We start from the raw sequence: 19,966 nt of genomic DNA, 5'->3' as shown, positions 1-19,966 counted from the left end.
AGCTGTGCCTGATTGATTTTATTTGGTTAGTTGTTTGTGTGGTGGATTATTTTCTCCATTTTCTATAATTATGGAAAAGTTACTGCATTTAGTGCTGAAAGGTGACACAAAGCAAATATGTCAAGGTTTCACTCAGTGACAGAAAAGCATCCTTTCTGTAGGCATACTTAAAAAAAAAAAACACTCAAGAGACATCAAAAAGTATCTGTTTAGTTTGCTAGAGTACTGTCTTATTGTGGGACATGTAATGCAATGACTTAAGTCTTGTGAATTGCTCACCCATTCCCATATCCTCATGGTCGCCTGACAGAGTGGGTAAGATCTGTTTCTTCCTTGTTTATTGATGCATTGTGCAATTATGTTGTTGGAGTATGGCAACAGCACCTTGGGAAAATAAGGTCCTACAAGACATGCAGTAATGGAAGGGTAGTCCTCATCTCTAAGATCTTCATGTATAAATTGGCCTCTTGTTGCATCCACATCCCTTGAATTGTTTGTCCCAGACAATGCTCATCACAAGACAAATGCATCCATGGTGACTGAATGCTGGGAGTGAAAAGAGAAAGGAATTTTCTGACAATAGGTTCTGAAGGTACAGCCATTACTACATGCAACTGCGACATGATCTGTAATATCATATCTGTTGAAACATGGCATTATGTAGTTGTGACCTTCCTACTCATAGTCCATTGCAAGACTATCTAATGATATCCAGCTAGGGGCAATATATCCAGAGTTGCTGCCACTATGCCTAACGTCTGCAGCACTAATGTTGCTGATGGTGTGCTTCTGTGTAGAAGTTAACTAACTGCAGCTTGTACTGGGAGTATCCTGTTTGGTGGAAGGCTTGAAAGTGTGAATCTGGTGCCTAAGCAGCAAATGATGAATGCCAAAGTATGTGTTGGCTCCATGTGTGATGTTGGTACATTTACTGAAATTCTTAAAGATCTACACAACCAGTGAAAGTAATCATTTGCCTTCATGAGGGACTCCACTGAACTGGTAGTTATTAGTCAGTCGTCCATGTAGGAGAAATTTCAATCTCAAGTAGCCTTGCATGAGCTGTTACTATTGCCATACACCTGGTAAACACCCTTATAGGCTGTGTGAGGCACCAAACTGCTTGAATAGCTGCCCTCATTTCTCAGACTGAAACATCTGATAGTGGGCAAATTGGTGGCAGAAGGGTTATTGAAAAGTGTCCTGAATAGCCTCTGGATATGGTCTTATTAATCCATTTCCTCTGCTTGATGGATTGCCATGCATTTAGGTGCAGTGAAATATGTGCCCTATTTGCATCCTAATGTGGAGAGTGCAGCAAGTCCTCAGGGATTTGTTTGTCCCCGAGGTAAGGAATTGTAATACCTGGTTTTGTGGACTATCCCTGCCTGTAGAACAGAGTCTATTGAGGATTCCCCATGTCTGAGAAAGTTCCTATCACCACATTGTTTGTAATGAGTCTGTTCGGATTTCCTGAACCAGATATTCTTGGCTCCATTCTGACTCCTGCCACAGGATATCTGTGGAGCCATAAACCTAACTACAACAGCTGTTAATACGTTACCTTCCTGATCACTCTGTTGCAACCTGTCATTCACCTATGGTCCAAACAATGCTGACCCACCATATACATGTTGGCGAAGACCACCTTGAAATGTTCTGCAAAGCTGCTGAGCTACAGTCATGCCTGCCTCCTCGAGATGTCTCACCCTGCTGCCCTACCTCTGCACTATGCAATAACCTCACAGACAAAGTAGCAGTGGTATTCACAGTAACCACCTGTGGCCCTACCTCTGCACTATCAAATAACTTCAAAGACAAAGTAGTAGTGGTATTCACAGTAACCACCTGTGGCACATCTTCCAGTTAGTTAAGAGCTCAAATCTAAAAGATACTTGATACATACAGAACTTCTCAGTATGATTCATAATCCTATACTCTTTGGATGGTGAATCACTTGGGCTTCCTCCGGAGCCTCTCTTTTGGTGGCAGGCAATGTTACAATGGAGTTAACAAGGGGTCCTTTACTCCATTGCTGCTTGTCTTTAGAAGGCATAAGAATTGTATCCATTTTTTTTCAGAAACAAGTCTGGAAACTAACTGTTCAGGATGGGTTACACCAGTGGTTGTAGTGGTTGGAGGCAGTAAAGATACCTTGAAAGGAACTAACTTGGTTCTAGAAATGGGTTCCAACTTGGGGAACTTTCACTGGAGACAGTACCTCTAGAACCTGTATCCTACTCTCCAACACTTCCCCCCCCCCCACTCACTTTTCATCTTTTTATTACCTTTCTTGGAATCACCAGGAAGATGGCATTTATGTATTAATTTGTTCTTTCTCTTGAGGAGTGAACGTTAACTTGAATTTTTTCAAAAAGGTCAGTCAACACTAAGGTACTCCACCCTCACAGACACACCACACACAATTCCTGGGTGCCCTAAACAGACTTTATAATCACAGTGAAAACAATTTAAAAAATCCAGAGGTCTCATTATTCTCCATATTACATGACTGTGGTGTTGTTGATAAAGACCTTTAACAGGTCCTGAGATAAAAGAGAATGGAAGACCTGAAGAGCAAGAATGAGCACCCTCATTTCTTTTATGTTGATGTGGTCTGACCTGTGATGAAGGAGTTATAGACCCTGAACCATCAGATTACTGTAAGAGGCACTCCACTCCAGATTGGAAGCATCTGTCAACAGTTCCTTGAGTAGGAGTAAGAGTCTGAAAAGGCAGTCCCAGATCAAGGGAGATTTACTGAATCCACCAGTGAAACTGGATTTTGAGACAAGGAAGTAAGGAAACCAGAAATCCCAGAGGGTGACAATGCTGGAGCCAAACCATCTTTAGATAGAATTAATTCATCTTCATATGAAGCCTGGCAAAGGGAAGCATGGAAATGGTAGATGCCACGAAACCTAGGCTCTGAGAAGTTCTCTTGCAGGAATGAAAGAAATGGAAAGCAGAGAATGGAAGTAGGTTGTCAGAGATAGAACATTAGGACAAGGAAAAGAAGCCAACTTTGGAATGGTTTGGATTCTGCAACCTAGAAAAATGTAGTCTTGAGGAGTCAGACTTGACTTCTTGAAATTAATGGTGAATCCCAGACTGCACAGAAGGTGCACAGTAAAGTGCAGATCATGCAAGAGCCTGGATTGAGCCTGAGCCTGAAGTAGGTTGTCCAGATATAGGAATATCTGGATTCCCTGAAGCCTGCAGAAGGTTACAAGGGCCAGACACTTGGTGAGTGCCCTAGGGTCTGTAGAAAGACCAAGCTGAGAAGCAGATAACTGAAATTGAGACAAAGAGACCTTCCTGAAGAGAGGATGAATGGGAATATGAAGACAAGTATCCTTTAGGTCTAGGGAGACCAGAATAACCTGTGAAAGTAAGAGGGGAAACAGAGTCTGGAGGGAAAGTATCCAGAAGGAAGGAAGCTTATTTAGAAAGGAGAGGTCTAGGACTGTTCTTCAACATCTCATTTCTGAGAGCCAGAAACAAACCGCATGTTTTTCTTTGGGATTCTGGAATTGGCAGGTGCCCTGATCCAGTAAATCCTGCAGAACCACAAAAAATGAGAAAGTTGATCTGGTGGAGGTTGAAGACCTAAGAATGGGGTAAGGGATTTCCATACCATAAAATAACCACGATTGATAAAGAACACAACCCAGGAGTCTGATATAATCTGTTGCCACACAGGGAAAGCCTGAGAGGCAGGGGAAACTGGCTGAGAGGAAGGGGAGAAAGTATGTCAGATGGAGGCAGATCTGTCCTAAAAAGGGGGCTTTAGTGTTTTAGAAGTCTGGGTGGGTTCAACAGAGAATATTCACTTAGGAAGCCTCCTCCTTCTAGAAGGCTAGTTTCTGTGAAATTTGGGCACTGGAGAAACAAAGATTTGTTTAAAATGCTGCATTATTTTACCTTTGTCTTGTAGAGTCTTAAACAAGTCAGCAACAGCTGTACCAAAGAGATTTTGATTTTCCAAAGAACAACTAATAGCTTGGCCTTAATATCATCACTTAATATTATCTAGTAAAGCCAATAGTACCTCCTCTTAACTGAACCTGAAGCAGCAACTCTAGGGATTGCACCAGCTGCATCATAACTACATTTGGAGTGATGAGCAACCTGAAAAGTGAAACTCAATAAGGAGAGGGCAGCAGTCTTACCTTCAGAGACAGGAAGGTCTGACAAAACCTCCCAAGTTGAAACAAAGGAGCCAAAATATACCTAGTCATATGTGTTTGATAATTTATAGCCCTGAAGGCCAGACTGGCAGAAGTGTACACATTTTTCCCCAGCCTCTTTACTGCCAAACTCTCTTTATCATAAGGAAGAAGTCTGGAAGAGGGCAAAAGCATGGATGGGTTGTTGGCAGAGACTACAGCGGGGTCTGTAAGAGGACACATATAGAGATACTTAAAGGCCTTGGGCACCTTATAAAAATGGTCAGGCTTCTTAGGGGTTGGAGTTTAGGAATGAGAAGCCAAACAGGCATCTGCAAATGTATCCAAATGAGGCATCCAGCACAGGGGAACAGAAGGCTTAAGACATTCCATCTGCAATAACTCATAATACCTCTTGAATATCACAAACTTGTGAAAAAGTACAACTCCTCAAAAGGAGAATCACAACTCAAGGAATCATCTTCCTTACACCCAAAGTCCAAGGATGAGGTAATATGGGAGGAGTAGACCGATTAGTCTCCTGAATCCACCTCCCCATCTGGAGAATCAAACTCCAAGTCCTTCTGTCCAGAGTATATGACCAAAGAGAAGCAGGAACAGATACCCCCTGAAGTGGTCTCAAGGCCATCAGGGTAGTGAACAAATGCTGGGTAAAGTTTTGCCATTCCCTTTGGGGCTCCTTAGCGATGGGACAAAAGTTTTCCACTTTTTCTTTAGTAGAATGTCAGTTTTGACCAACCTATGAGGCTCTGAGGCATATCTAGACTCAATAAGAGTACAGATTACCTCTTCCTTAACCAGAATCAGGGGACTTTCTCTAGGCCCTTCAGAAATGATCATCCATGGTTCACCCCCCCCCCCCAACTTCCATAGTGAATGTTCGCATTGCCTAAGAGGACATGCAAGAAATCGGTTCCATGCTGGCCTCCAACAGGGTTGCAGCAGAGGAAACCAGTGTCAGCACCAGTCATTGGGTTCTTCACTCACCTCAAGAGAGACATTCAGTGGAGGCTGGACAGTAGCACAGTCAGAGATTTTTTGGTCTTTTTAAGATACGGCTGTATCTCAGGGCAGGTTTAGCCAAGGTACACCTGGTCAAAAGTTTGAGACATTGGTTCTCAAGATAAATGGATAAAGAAGACAAATGATTTCAAAGCATTTTGGGAACAAAAACCTGACAAATGGTACACTGGGTATGATTTTGTGAAACTATTAGGAAGAATAATCACTTTGTGTGACAGTCTTTATGAGGTACATGCCTCCCACACTGACATTTTCCCTTCCTGGATGACATGAACCCTAAGTACACAAATAAAAGAAGGAACCCCAATGAGGTACTGATCTGTAAATGGCTCAGTAGAAACAAGCTCAGCAAAGGGTGTTCATATTGACATTCATCTGTGGCAATCAGACTGGAAGCAAAAAAATTCTGCGTATGGAGCACACATACGTCACCTTTATGCCCTATGCTTGCATGGGGAGAATACACCTGATGTAAGATGCTGGGAGGATGTAAAACCTTTGGTATACTAGACAGATGTTGGGCTATCCTTGGCAGGAGATTCTACATGTTATGAATACTGCAACAGTGATACAGAAGGACATTTGTGAATACCTACAGGCCTAAGTCTTACGTGAAACATAACTTGAGACTAGTACATGTATCAAGTTACAAACAAAAATTAAATATATTCACAGATATACAAATATGTAAAATGTCTAGCATTCAGGATTATACTGCACAGATGGGCACAGTATTCCAGCTGTAAAGATTACAGGTGAGTCTGTTTTAGGTGAGTCTGTTTTAAAGCCAAGTATTGCTAAGGTGGTAGGACAGCTAGGCAAAATGATGAGATACTCCATGTCATGATATTAAAATGTGAATGATATGATAGTCAAATATTTCAATCTCTCAATTTTCAAAACCTACTTTATCTTAGGGTTGTGGGAAAGCTGTAGCCTATCTAGGTATTTAGTACATGTAAGGCAAATAAATAATCCTAGATATGATGCTGGCCTATTGTAGGGCATGTATTTGGAGGATCTCCAATTCAATGGTGCCATATTTTGGAGATGATGGGTAAAACTGGAAGCTTCTCACATCCACTGTAGCAGGATTTTATGCTACCTGCATCCCTTACTTAATTTGTAATTAAATATGTCCATTTGACTTTCTAAGCACAACCAAATGGATATGCCAATGACTTAGTAAATGATATCCTGTATTAAATGTGCATACCCTCCAGGCCTACCTAGTTTTTATATGAAACATAACTTGAGACTAGTACATTTACCAGGTCATGGAAAATAAATCAATTTAATATTAAGCAATTTCCTACAGGATCAATAAAGTAGTTCTGATTCTGAAACATAGTCACGGACATACAAATACATAAAATGCCTGGCATTCAGGATTTTACAGCACAGCTGGGAACAGTTTACCAACTGTAATGATTACTGGTGAGTCTGTTTTAAAGCTAAGTATTTATAAGGCAGTAGGACAGTTAGGCAGAATATTTCATTCTCTGAATTTGCAAAGCCCACTTTACTTATTCAGGGATATGGGAAAGCTGTAACCTATTTGGGCATTCAGTGGGTATATGGATATAAGGTAAATGAATAATCCTGGACTTGAAGCAAGCCTACTGCAACATACACAATTTGGGGAATCACCAGTTCAACTTGGCCATATCTTGGGGATGTGGGGGAAACCTAGAGCAACTAGCAAAAACCCACATGGACACAAAGGTTGGCCAAACAAATTCTGTAGAGAACTCATCAGACATATTTTTTGCTGTCTGTCATGCAAGGAGATACTGCCAGCCCAGCTATCTGGAATTTTGTAAATAATTATGTTATTTGTAAACATTAATATGATTTATATATTTATTTATTTAAAGTTTGTTTACCAGAAAAGTCCGACTTGGAACAAAGCCAATTTTCAGTGGAGGCCCAGGGAGAAACACTCCAGATGAATATATTTGTAAGACTTGAGCTACTCCATGTCAGCCCATTAAAACATGAATGATGCACAGTCAAATACAGAAGTGTAATAAAGGGAGATACTACCAGCACAGCTGTCTGGAATTTTGTAAATGGTTGTGTCATTTGTGAATGTCAGCATGCTTCATGTACGATGCTTGTGTTGCAAATGTATTAGAACTGTATGCCACGTATATATCAAACTAGGCTTCTACAGACAAGTGTGTTGAAAAGATATTTGATAAAGTACTGAGCTTAAAAATGGATCCACAGTGTGCCCTGCTGGAAGAGAATAGAAACGTACATACACTATGTTAACTGTTTAAATGTATATATTTTAACAGTGGAAACTGGAACACGGGGTTATAACTTTATTCCAGCAAAACTTCAGAAAAATAGCTGAAATTAAATTACTTTATGACAGCAAGAGACAGGATGTCTATACTAAGGAGCTCTCTGTGTTGTCTTGAAGGATAAATAATTACTAGGCTTGAGATGTGGAAGTGTTTTACTGATTTATGACATCCAACAGCTGCACAGATCTGCGGAAAAGCCCTTGTCTACGTATTTTCACAGGTGGATGCTAAATACTGCTAGAGTTCAGCAGTGGGGGGTTTACCTGGGATAGAGTTAGATGACAAGAAATTATGTCATTCTGCAAGCTATCCCAGCAGTAATATTTGCAATATTAAGAATTATCTCAGAGAGACTCTGCATTCTGTCTTTGACCTGACAACAACTAGAGAAGACCCATTCACCACACATTTGCCTTACTATGAGAAAGTTTCTAGGTGCTAGTAATTCTTTTATAGTCAAGAATATAGCAAAGCTTAATTTAGACATTTTTCCTTTATTTGAGACCGTCCTGCAATGTGGTTTTAAACATTTCCTGTGATTTTGAACTCTACTGTCAGCATAATTATATACTGAGTATTTTCTTGCTCTTTTATTATTTATTATTAAATATATTTAAACATTTCATTGTGGTTGATCTGTCTAGAGATATTTAGGTTCTAAGAGTACTTGCATATTTATTTGGTGACACTGTGTAGGCCACTCCTAATAGCCTTGCTCTTGGTCAAACGTCCACTTGTATTGATAGTAACATTACACAGTAAGATTGGACACCCTTTGAGGACCTTAAAGTAGCTGATAAGGGGTTCTGGTGGCAGTGGTAACTACCTTATAGTCTGGGCAAAAGGGGGCACAGCTAGTAAACCTGTGCCAGCCTTTCCCAGGTATGTGTGTGAAACAAATCTCCAAGAGTGTGTATGTCAGTTACTTGGGCAGGGACATGAAGCACTGGTTGGACAGAGACAGTGTTGGATGTCTTGGCTTGGAACCCTGGCTAAGGACTCAACTCTATAGCTGTGCCAGTGGGGAGTCTTACTGGGAATCTGGAGAAAGCGGGCAAAACCAGCCCCAGACTGATTGTGGTCTTAAGGGAAATTGCACTTGATGCAGAGAACTGCATCTGGAAATAATGTGTGTGTACTTGTCATCCTCCCAATGTACGTCCCCCACTGGTACAAGTGGTGAGGATAGAGGCTCCTTGACTACTGGTGGGATGTCACACTATCATTTTCACTTTTTGCTCTAGGAACTCAAGTGTTGCACCAAGCTATTTGAGGCAAAATGATAACTGCTGCTCCACTCTGCTGCCCCATTCAGTTATTTATTCATTTCAAGTTTATATTGATTCAAAGTTTTCTTTTTAAAATGTTCCTTCTGTCTCCCTTGCTTGCTGACAACTTAGCCATCACCGTGACCATACTCATTTATTCCGCAACAATGTTGCACGGCTGTCATCTAAGCAACTATTAGGGCTTTTTCTGTATTTTTTTCCTCGACCAAAGGATGACATGCATGCTCGCAGACTGAAGACCTGTAATGTCTTGCCCTGGGAGCATGTGTTCCTGCTCATGCCCAGTTACGACTACCACACAGCTAAAGCTTAAGTGAGCTAACAGCACACCACTGACCCACAAGGCTGCATGCCAAGAATCTCTCAATCCCTCTCTCTCTCTCCTCCATAGGTTTTTAAGCAGTTAAACAGGCAGTTAGTCTGACAGCTAAAAATATTTCAGAAAAGTCCTTTATAACTACTACAATGAACATTATTTTGGAAATACCCTGCAATAATGGTCTGTTTCCGTCTTATATAAGATATTCTGTATCTGCAAGTGACAGTGGTAATAATCATTAATGAGAAATTACCTGCAACCACCTCAAAGTATATAACAACAACTCAAATGGCAACATGGCATACTGCTATACAAGGGGACCCCAGTTCAGAAGCAGACTAGGGAAATCATGATTCAAGCAGGCCAGGCCACTGAAATATAAAGCAATGGTAATCCAGTAGTCTGCTCTCTCATTAGTTCAACTACTCATTGTCACTGGTGCCTCTGGCAGGAGTGCTACTGCCTGGTGGTGGAGGATCCACTGTCCAGGTGAAAAACCTACAGAGAAGGAACACCATCCCACCCCAAAAAGGAAAGGCTTAGGTCACAGTCTTGGCAAGAAGACTGAATAGCCTGGTTCTGTTGCACAGAGGGCTAGAGACTTAACTGCACCCCAGGTGACTGTAGTTCGTTTAGTGGCTCCACTGCTGTAGGAACCAGGTGAGGGTGAATGAAGCAGGATGGCCTGCTCCACCTCACGGGGGTGGAGAGTGTTGTGCACATTTGGAGGCACACAGAGCTGATGTGATTTCCCTGGTGCAGACCAAAGAAAGTACCACTTGTGCTTCCCATGGAAGAGATAGGGCTGCATGGAAGGAACACCCCTTGAAGAAGTGACAGGAAGGCCTTCTCCTTCAGTCCATTACACACACCTCGCTGGAGCTTTGCAGAGTGTGTGTGGGCATAAGGCACATCTGCAAAAAGGTGAACCACTCATGATGGCTGCCATAACAATGGCTTATGCCGGTGATCAGGAATAAATATGCCAACTGGTCAGGAGGGGGAAGATGATCAAGCAAACATTAGCAAAAGAATTAATAAAATAGTAAATAATTAGTATCCCGGGAAAGTTGGCACCCACGATGGCAAAGGACTTTTGTTTAATCAACTATAAATGAAAGAATTCTGGAAAAATATTTTGCCTGCATATCAAAAGTGCTGCTGGATAAGGCTCTACCACATTCTAGAATCAAACTAAAAATGGTTGTGTTCACAAAAGATAATGTGAATTTACTATGGTATTCAAAAACTGAGTAACACCAGATATGTCCCATCAAAACATATGTATTTAGCTACTGATATATACTGTGTGAACATATCCAGTACTGTTTATCATAACATTTCTCATCGTGAAAAAACACTATACCACATAAAACATAACACACATAGCATAGTACTTTGAGTAAAGAACCAGGCATGCCAGTCCACAGACGTAAATGCTACTTCAGAAACTGTCCAAAGTAAACATACATATTTATTTTCGCTAATAAGAAAGGCTTAAATGCCATTCATATGGATGGTTGGAAACAAGGAAATTAAAGAATTTACTCAGGGTCATATACAGAATGTAAGAAAAGACTAATGGGATTCAAATGTAGTTCATCAGCCTTGCAGTCCAAGACTTTTACTACCCTGCCTTACCAAAAAATATATAGTTTCACAGCAAGTTTCTCATTTTAGTTCAACCAGCCTTTGTACAAATAACATTACCCTTCGGGTTTCACTGGTACATAAATGCAGCATGAAAAAGAATACCTGGAAGGAATGTATCCCATGCTATATCATGGGGAAACTCGCAACACAATAGAACATGACATGTATCTGATAAGATCTCTTTAGTGACACCTGAAGATCTGAAAATAAGCAATTCAAGAACTCTAAACATGGTGCATTTACTAGTATCTCATCAAGACAGAAAAGCTGAATTTTTTCTAGGCTATTTTTGCCTCTGTGCCTGTCGACCATCAAGCCTCCCCTTATTGGTCTTAAATCTGTACATTCCCGTACCACTAGGAAATCTGCAGGATGAGGGCAAGACACAACCAACCCGGTAGCCAAGAAAGTGGTTTCTGCTCTTGCTAATAATCTGTCCTGGCAATGACAGAATTTCCTAGTAAGCCTCCAACCCATACTCAAGGGGCTGATGTGAGCACCCACGTCATCATGTGGAGTACTTTGCCATCTCTGTGCATGTGCACATTTTTACATACATGCTAATGAGGACAACCAACACCACTTCAGGACTGCCAAGCACTTGTCCCTGGTCCTAGTCATTTTGATGACACAAAAGTCTCTAATTGCAAAGTGGTGATATGTCAACTGGAAGCTACCACTTCTTATCCAGAATGACAAGCTGGCATCAGCTGCTTGTACCCACCCTCCCGTAACTGCCTCTTTCAGCACCCAAGCCACAATTCCGAAAGGGTATCTGGATCACAGTCAGGGTTTTATTCCTCTATGCAACAGAGTCGGGAAAGACACTAATTATGAAACAACCTACAGCAGTCTATACTGCAAAATAAGGTCACAGTCCTGGCTCTCATTGACACTATTAAATGTTTTATAATTTTAAGGTGCTAGTGTAGGATTAAAGGAGTGAGTCAAGAGGAAATTTCCACATTGCCAGTTCTCACCCTTAGGCATTGTCTCTCTTTTCAAGGAAGGTCAGGCCAGGTATACCAAGGGTGAATTTTTGAATACCAGCCAGTTGCCTAGCTACTTTTTAAAGCAGACATTATGGTATACTGCTAAACTTTGTGTGGCTGCATGAACAACTTTCAAAATGTTTTTGCAAGAGGGCTTCAACCACCGCACTTCCCTCACTTACACTTGCTCCAAGATCGCACTAATTGTTGTACCTCAAGAGTAAGAAGAATTCTCTAATGGCAGTCCTGGAATTCATATATGAAGATAAGTCACACTTTCTTGTTTGTACTTCTCACTGTTGAACATGGGTGTACTGACTTTGTGATTTGTTACTCTTTAGGGCATGTAATTTTTTTGTAACTTTCAAAAAAAAAAACCCCACAATGTCCCAATTTCAGACCCATTTCAGTGCACTGCACTTTATTTTCAGTAACAGGTCTGAAAAGTGCACAGTTACCCAAAAAACAAGAGCATAATTAAGGCTGCTGACTAGAATAATGCTTTGAAGCCAGTTCTCATTATGGATGTGCAACTCAACACCTGCAGATATACAACAGCTTACATTTTATTGCTCAGAGGTGCCCTTTAGTGCAAATCGTAACAATCCCCTAAAAGGGAGAGTTGGGCTAAAGGAGGGTAACAGCCCAAAACAAGTGAATTTCTTCAAACTAGAAAGCAAAATCAATTTATGCCAGCCTTTAATTATTCAATCAACTAGAATGCATAACTGAGTCTCCTGAATGCTGACAGGACAGCTTTCCAACTACCAGTTTCCAATGCCTAGGAAACCTGCAAAGTAATAGCTGCAAGTTAAGGGCAGTCTACAAAAACTATACAGAGCAACACAGTGACAAGCATCAGATATAATAAAACATTACGGGTAGAAACCAAGCAAAGGCTCCCTTGTAAGCTACATGCTTATAAAAAATGAATTTGCTGAACACATTATCAACTGGCCAAAACTATCATTTCTTGTTTTTAATTAAAATCATTTCAGTATTTTAGTGTACACTATAAGCAGCACATATTGTGCCACAGATCAATTTCTCTCCTCTCTGCAATCATCACAAAACTGAACTCTTTACTTGCCTGTAGACCATTTTCACTAGGTATCTGCTTGCAGCCTTCAATGGCAATAAATACTGCTGTTTCAGCTGTCTGTTCTAAAAGTCATTAATGTACAGTAGTGCCAGTAGACATATGACAGCAGTTAGTCACTTCCATTTCTATACAAAACATTAAAATTATTTAAAAGTCCATTTGTGCAAGTGTTATGCACTATACAATCAACAAGTTAAAGAACCATAAGGATTCAACATTTCAGTTGCTTCTGGAGAGGTTAGCAGGCAATGTTCTGTGGCAGAGTTGCAGGTGTACTGAGTGAGGAAGCTTTACAGTTTTCCAGCAGTAACAGCATATGATATGATGAAACATCCTCTCATAATGCATTTTTTAAGATTTAGCAGCATTTTATACTAAAATGGCTTCAACTGTCTTCCTCCAGGAGGAAGATCCAAAGCCAAGTTAAGTGCAAACATCACATAGTCTGAGAGGTATAATGGCTTTTTGTCTGATAAGCAGAGATATTTTTTTTCTCACATAAAGTTTAATACTCATGGTCTATTTACACTTAACATATACAGCTTCCATCTTCAGACTTGGCTATAATAGGACTGTATTAGCTGAATCCTATGTCCAGCACCACCTAACATATTCTCATGAGAAAGGAGAACTAGAAGTAAATAAAGAGAAAGAAAATGAATGCCATCTTTCGCTGGCAAATTTAACTAATAAAGATTCACAGTGAATTAAATCTGGAGCTTAGAAAGTCAAAGTCAGAATTTTCAGACAGCACATTTTAGTGACATTCCAAACAAAGCAGTGAAATGGGCAGCATTTATTCTAGTCTGCATCCTTTTTTAAACCAATCTGATTGAATCATTCCGCCAATTTCACATTCCAAAGAAGGATTCGGGAGCTTCGACAGGTTAACTAAACAGTCTTCAATATCAAACAATTTCCAGATAGCATAAAGAATGTAAACCAACAGGATATTGTCCTTCATCAGTTTTCTCAGTTCTTTTATCTTCAAACATCATAGAAGAGACGAACCAGCAGATAGCGGATTAGGAATGCAACTGTAGAACCCAAAATCTGGAAAAAAAAAAACATAGTTCAAATAATGATTCCTAAAAGGGTTCTCTTAATTCTGTCACTTACGAGTCTTTGTGCTGTACTGATTAAAAAAAAAAACAACACACAAACGTGTGCATATGTTTGAGACTTTTAATGCTCACATTTGTTAAGAGTTTATTTTGGTCAGCTCAGTGAAAGCTGTGCTACACTTTTCATGGGGCAAAGTTTCCAAGTTTTAAACCTCAGAGAGGACAGGACAAGTTACAAATTCTCAGTCATACATTTCCTACAAAAACAAGAAAAAGGGGACAGTCCTGTAATACATATTTTATTAAACAAAAAAGATATTCAAAGCAACAGCAGATATAAAGATTTCCTTACAGTTTGCTATGTACCTGAAATGAGTAACTGCCATTTTATTTTGAAAAAACTTTAAATAGACACGTGTGATCCTTTCACTACCCTTTTATTCTCCACATCCATTTTAAACGTAAGCACTTAACTGTAGACCCACAACATTAAGAGCACACAAGATGTGTTGAGCAAAATATATTTTTATATTTCACCTCCATACCCCAATTATACACTTATGCATTTATAAGATCAAAAACATATATACACAACTAGCTCGCAGTCACCCCAGGCAGTCAGCAAACAAATAGTATAAAAAGCAGTCACGTCTCTTCAGACCCTGGTTCCTGGGATATCAAATCCAAATGAAGTATAAATTCACTCTCAATTTAAAACACAAAGTAGCAGTTTTATTCAGGTACACAACTGGCAAGCGCTTTCGCTATCAAGCTTCATCAAGCCTATAACAGTCAAATCTAAAATGAGGCTTATATAAAAAAATTCAAAAAATGTCAATCAACACAATTAATCAATTAGTGAAATAGCCCCTTAAAGGCATCAGCTTCATAAGACATTTCATGAATCAACAAAAATTGAGCAGATGCATTTTAAAATTCAACCATATCTAAACATATATATATATATATATATATATACACACACACACACATACATAAAAAACAATTATATATGCATATATATAAAAAAGGACATATATCGCTTACTTAAAAACAAGTACATTTATACTACATAAAAATATCATCATAAAAGGTTACGAGTCCTATTCATCAAAAATCACACTATATCTATTTTCTGTGTCTCCTATTTTTAAGGGCAGGTCTAAGAGGAACCCTATCATTGAGACCTGGGGGGATGTGTGCTTGTGTTTTTATAATCCATTTTGTCTCAGCATCTTTAGTATAATTCCTAACATCACCTCCTCTCATACTAGGTGTATTCACATGCAGCACTGAAAATAGAAACCTGTGCATACTATCATTCTGTAAGACATGTTTAGATAATGCATTAACTTCAGATCTAACACCAATTTGATATGTGTTCTCTTATTCTTTCTTTCAACATCCTGTCAGTTTTGCCAATATAAAATGATCGGCAGGATACACAGCTAGCAATATATACTACATGTCTAGTACTGCAGTTAGCGTTAATTTTGATAGGAAACACTTGTCCAGTGTTAGGATGTATAAAGACATTAATATCATTAGTATAAATACAATAATTGCACTTGTAACAAGGTTGTGTACCTTCAAGACTTAAATTATTTCCATTTTGTTTATTGTTCATAAAACACAATAACCTATGCAGGTTCTTTCTATTCTTATAAACAAAACACGGTTGTTCATCTGCATATATCTTGACCTCGGGATCCAAAGTCACTAGATCCCAATGCTTAATAATGACATATTTGATACTATGCACATCCTGTGTATAAAACAAAGTTAACCTCTGCTGGTTCTTATTGCTATCATTGTTGACCAGGGTCCCTTCAGAATTAATTCTATAAACTTGCAGCCCTGTCTCCGAAAATAGAGAGCATGCCCTTCCTTGCCTATGGTCCCTGACTTGAGTAAACGCTCTCTCAATTTCTACAGGTCTGTAATTCCTCTCACTGAACCTAACAGCTAAATCGCCCAGTTCTTTCTCAAATTCTTCTGGACGTGGGTTCAATCTAGAAGCCCTAATCCCCTGCCCTTTAAGGATATTGGAAAAAATATAACCTGGGTGCATACTGCTCTATGTAAAAACGTATTCTTGTAACAAGACTTTCTATGCACCCCTGTATTAAAGTCACCATTCGGTAACCGCCATAAATTAACATCTAAAAAAGAGATGTTCTGATTCGAATAGTTCATAGAAAATTTTAAATAAGGAGTAAGCATACTGACTTGTTCCTCAAACACTAGTAAATCACTCAAACAGCCATCTCACAGAAAAAAAAAACAAATCATCCACGAAGCGTCTATAAAACAAGACATGTCTCCGAAATAAATCAAGACAACATAATCTTTCTTCTTCCCATAAGGCCATAACCAGATTGGCGTAGCTATTGGCACATGAAGTGCCCATAGTTACACCATCCTTTTGAGCAATAAAGTCATTATTAAACAAAAAAATGTTACTTTCCAGAATGATTTCCAGCAAAGTGCAAAGAAAATCCACCCTAGTGGGTACTAAGTTCGAACGTACACTCAAATATTTATGAATGCTCTCAATGCCTTTACCATTCGGAATATTAGTAAACAATGAATTCACATCCATCGTGACCAATAGCAAACTTGAGTCACGATCATAGTTCCCAACTACTTCATAGAAATCTATCAAAAATTCCTTTGAATCTCTGAGTATAAACTTATTAACATTGACGTATGGTCTTAAAATTTTTTCTATGTACACAGATAAATGCTCAGTCACCCATCCTCGACCGGCAACAATCGGTCTCATTGGGGGTTTAAAGGAATCTTTATGAACCTTGGGCAATCCATGAATAATAGGAATAGTGGGATTCTCTACAAAAAAATAACTAAATAACTGATAATCAATTATGCCCAACTTATACATGTCCTCAAGGTCACTATAAACTCTAGATATAACTTGCTGGACATCCAAAATTGTAATAAATTTGTAATACCGTGTATCTTTTAACATCTCAATCATGCTATTATTATAGGCCAACCTATCAAGGACGACTATAGGTCCACCCTTATCAGCTGGCCTAATTGATATATTGCCATCATTCATTAAATCTTGTAAGGCTTTATCCTGTCTTATACTTAGATTTTTCTTGGATAAATGTATATTCTTATTGTCTAACAAATATATATCTTTCTCTACCATCTTATCAAAAATTTCTAGTGAGGGTTGTAAATTAGGTATTATTAAACTCGGATTCCTAAACTGCCTATCCATACTCTCAACCACACCTCCAGAAAACATTATTTTCAATTGTAAGTTTCTCAAACAACTAAATATCTAAAATTGTATCGGTAATACAACTTTGTCTCGAAGGGATGAAGGACAGGCCTTTATTTAAGACCTCAATTTCATATTTACTGAGTGGTCTATGAGATAAATTAATAACTATGTCAGTCTCTCCCACATTTTTTTCAGGGTTGGTTCTCTCATATCGCTGCTCTGAGCTTTCCTCTTCTGCCTCCCTCTGCTCATGGATAGATATAGTGTGATTTTGATGAATAGGACTCGTAACCTTTTATGATGATATTTTTATGTAGTATAAATGTATTTGTTTTTAAGTAAGCGATATATGTCCTTTTTTATATATATGCATATATAATTGTTTTTTATGTATGTGTGTGTATATATGTATGTGTGTATATATATATATATATATATATATATATATATATATATATATATATATATATATATATATATATATGTTTAGATATGGTTGAATTTTAAAATGCATCTGTTCAATTTTTGTTGATTCATGAAATGTCTTATGAAGCTGATGCCTTTAAGGGGCTTGTTTTCAATGTGGTTAGGGAAGTTAAGTGACTGGTCCTGCATTAAACCCAGGTATTTAAAGGATACAGTTGGTTCTAATGGGGTAATACTAAAATTTCACACGTCTTGTTTTGGAGGGGTTTAGGAGTAGCTTATGGTTGTTTGGGAAAGAATTAAGGGAGTTGAGTTCAGATTGAAGCTGGGTTTGAATAACTGAATGTGAGATAACCATGCCATCTGAGTAAAGAGTGATAAGAAGGTTAGGGAGGTCATACGGTAGTTTGTTAATAAACACAGAAAACAACACTGGGGCAAGTACTGAGCCCTGGGGCATTTCCTTGGTAAGGTGGGCTGGAGGTAATAGGGATGAGATGATTTTGACTCTGAAATACCCATTTGTTAAGAAATCTTGGAACCAGGTGACAGGGCTAACTCCGATTTCTTGAAGGAAGTGATGGACATGAGGTGGTCAATAAGATCAAAAGCTTTGGCAAGATCAATTAAGAGAGCTCCTGAGAGGTTTCCTTTGTCCATGTTGAGAATGATCTCATCTATAAGTGACCATACTGCTGTCAATGCATTCCTGCCAGCCCATAATTCATTATGTTTAAGAGTAAGGAGGTGGCACTGTTGGATGCAAGAAGATAATTGTAGATTAGTTTTTCAAGTAATTCATCTTTTTCCCTATGAGAAATACTGGGATCTAATGGTTGTCTACATCACACATTGCACAATGTAATGACCATTATAGCTAGGTGTTGTGGCACAGGGAATAGCAATGGACCAGGAGTTATTCTCTACTCTGCAATCATGGTCATGAGTGATTCATATTTTAGTGTAATGAAGAAATTGGGTGCTGTAGTACTGCTCAATACCGGGAGATCTATTTCTTCATTTAATATGTGTGTATGTGCACAGCACCACAAAGTGTGGTTGCCTTACTATATTGCTGTGATTTGTCCGCCTTTTGACACAGGCTCTGATGGGACAAAATATATATCCCAAGTTGTATATGCACTAATAAATGGTAATACACTGATGAAGCTGCTCAGCCATATTCTGATGAGCTAAACATCAGCTTTCAGGGGTCATTGAGGACTTTGTTTTTATTTATTTAGTCCACTCTTGTAGTCCCATAAATGTCACCCTCACATACATATTGCACTCCACAAATGTCATGCTTGTGAACTGCAGAATATGGTGAATGGCTTCATTTACATACCTACTGTGTACTTGCTGATACTCAAAAGATGGATATACAGGACATTTGTGAACTGCATAGGTTTTTACTGCTTATCAGCTCAATGGAACTGCAGACTACATTTTGTAAACAGTGTCCAAACTGTAGTCATTAGGGAACACTGTTCACCCTGCAAGAAGGAAACAAAAATTTGTTCAGATTTTATGCCTGGCCTCAGTGTATAGCAGTGAATCCTGGAGTACAACCAAAGTAACCAGTCTTTGACTAGTGTCACTGGCACTGGAGAGACCATGTGGGGAGGATGCGGTTGAGTGACCAGTATCAACTTCACATTCTGGGAGGAGGTAAGCAGTTACGAGCACATCAGTGACACCTACTGGTGGGAGGTTTCTCACTTGTGAAAGGGACCAGGCAGGCTTGCACTGTTGAGGGTAGTGTGAATGCGGACGAGTCAGGGAAGTAGACTTGTGGGAACACACATGTCTCTCCCAAACCAGGCAGCCACTGTAAGTCTGCAAGCTGCACAATGAGGAGGAGTTAGGCAGGATGAATCAGGAAACTCCAAGGGACCAGCATATAGTCCCACTCCTTAACACCAAACTCTTGCATTCCAGATGAAACAATGGGCAGATAGGGCATCCTAGGTCAAGATGAGATCATTTAGCAACAACTACACATTACATATTTTAACACACACACACACACACACACACACACACACACACACACACACACACACACACACACACACACACACACAATTTTATATTAGCGCAGGAAAAGAGAAGGGAAATTTTACCAACAGGAATGTCTTTTTACAGGGCTAGAAACAACAGGCAAGAGGGTGTTAGAATTTACTCCTTGAAATTGTAAAAACTTGGAAAGAAGATGTGATACAGTGTAGGATGAGGATAAGGAAGAGTTTGTATTGCAGTGTAGAGACTGCATAAGGAAAGAGAAAGGGACAGGGGACTGCTAAGTGAATGACCAGTTATGCTACATTTTTTAGT

At 39.2% G+C, this 19,966-nt stretch overlaps 1 protein-coding gene across 1 annotated transcript in view; it reads right to left on the bottom strand.

The window, feature by feature from the left end:
- Positions 1–12,329: 12,329 nt before the first annotated feature.
- Positions 12,330–19,966, bottom strand: part of DPAGT1 (dolichyl-phosphate N-acetylglucosaminephosphotransferase 1) — a 229,991-nt gene continuing 222,354 nt past the window's right edge. The window contains exon 8 of the mRNA XM_044080866.1: positions 12,330–13,936. Coding sequence (XP_043936801.1) covers positions 13,871–13,936 — 66 coding nt within the window. The 3' untranslated portion in view covers positions 12,330–13,870. The remainder of the gene's footprint in view (positions 13,937–19,966) is intronic.

The sequence above is a fragment of the Protopterus annectens genome, chromosome 8.part0 (assembly GCF_019279795.1).
Source record: "Protopterus annectens isolate FY-2018-M chromosome 8.part0, PAN1.0, whole genome shotgun sequence".
NCBI classification, from domain to species: domain Eukaryota; kingdom Metazoa; phylum Chordata; order Ceratodontiformes; family Protopteridae; genus Protopterus; species Protopterus annectens.
Note: the sequence above shows the minus strand (reverse complement) of the source record. Positions and strands in the feature narration are given on the sequence as shown.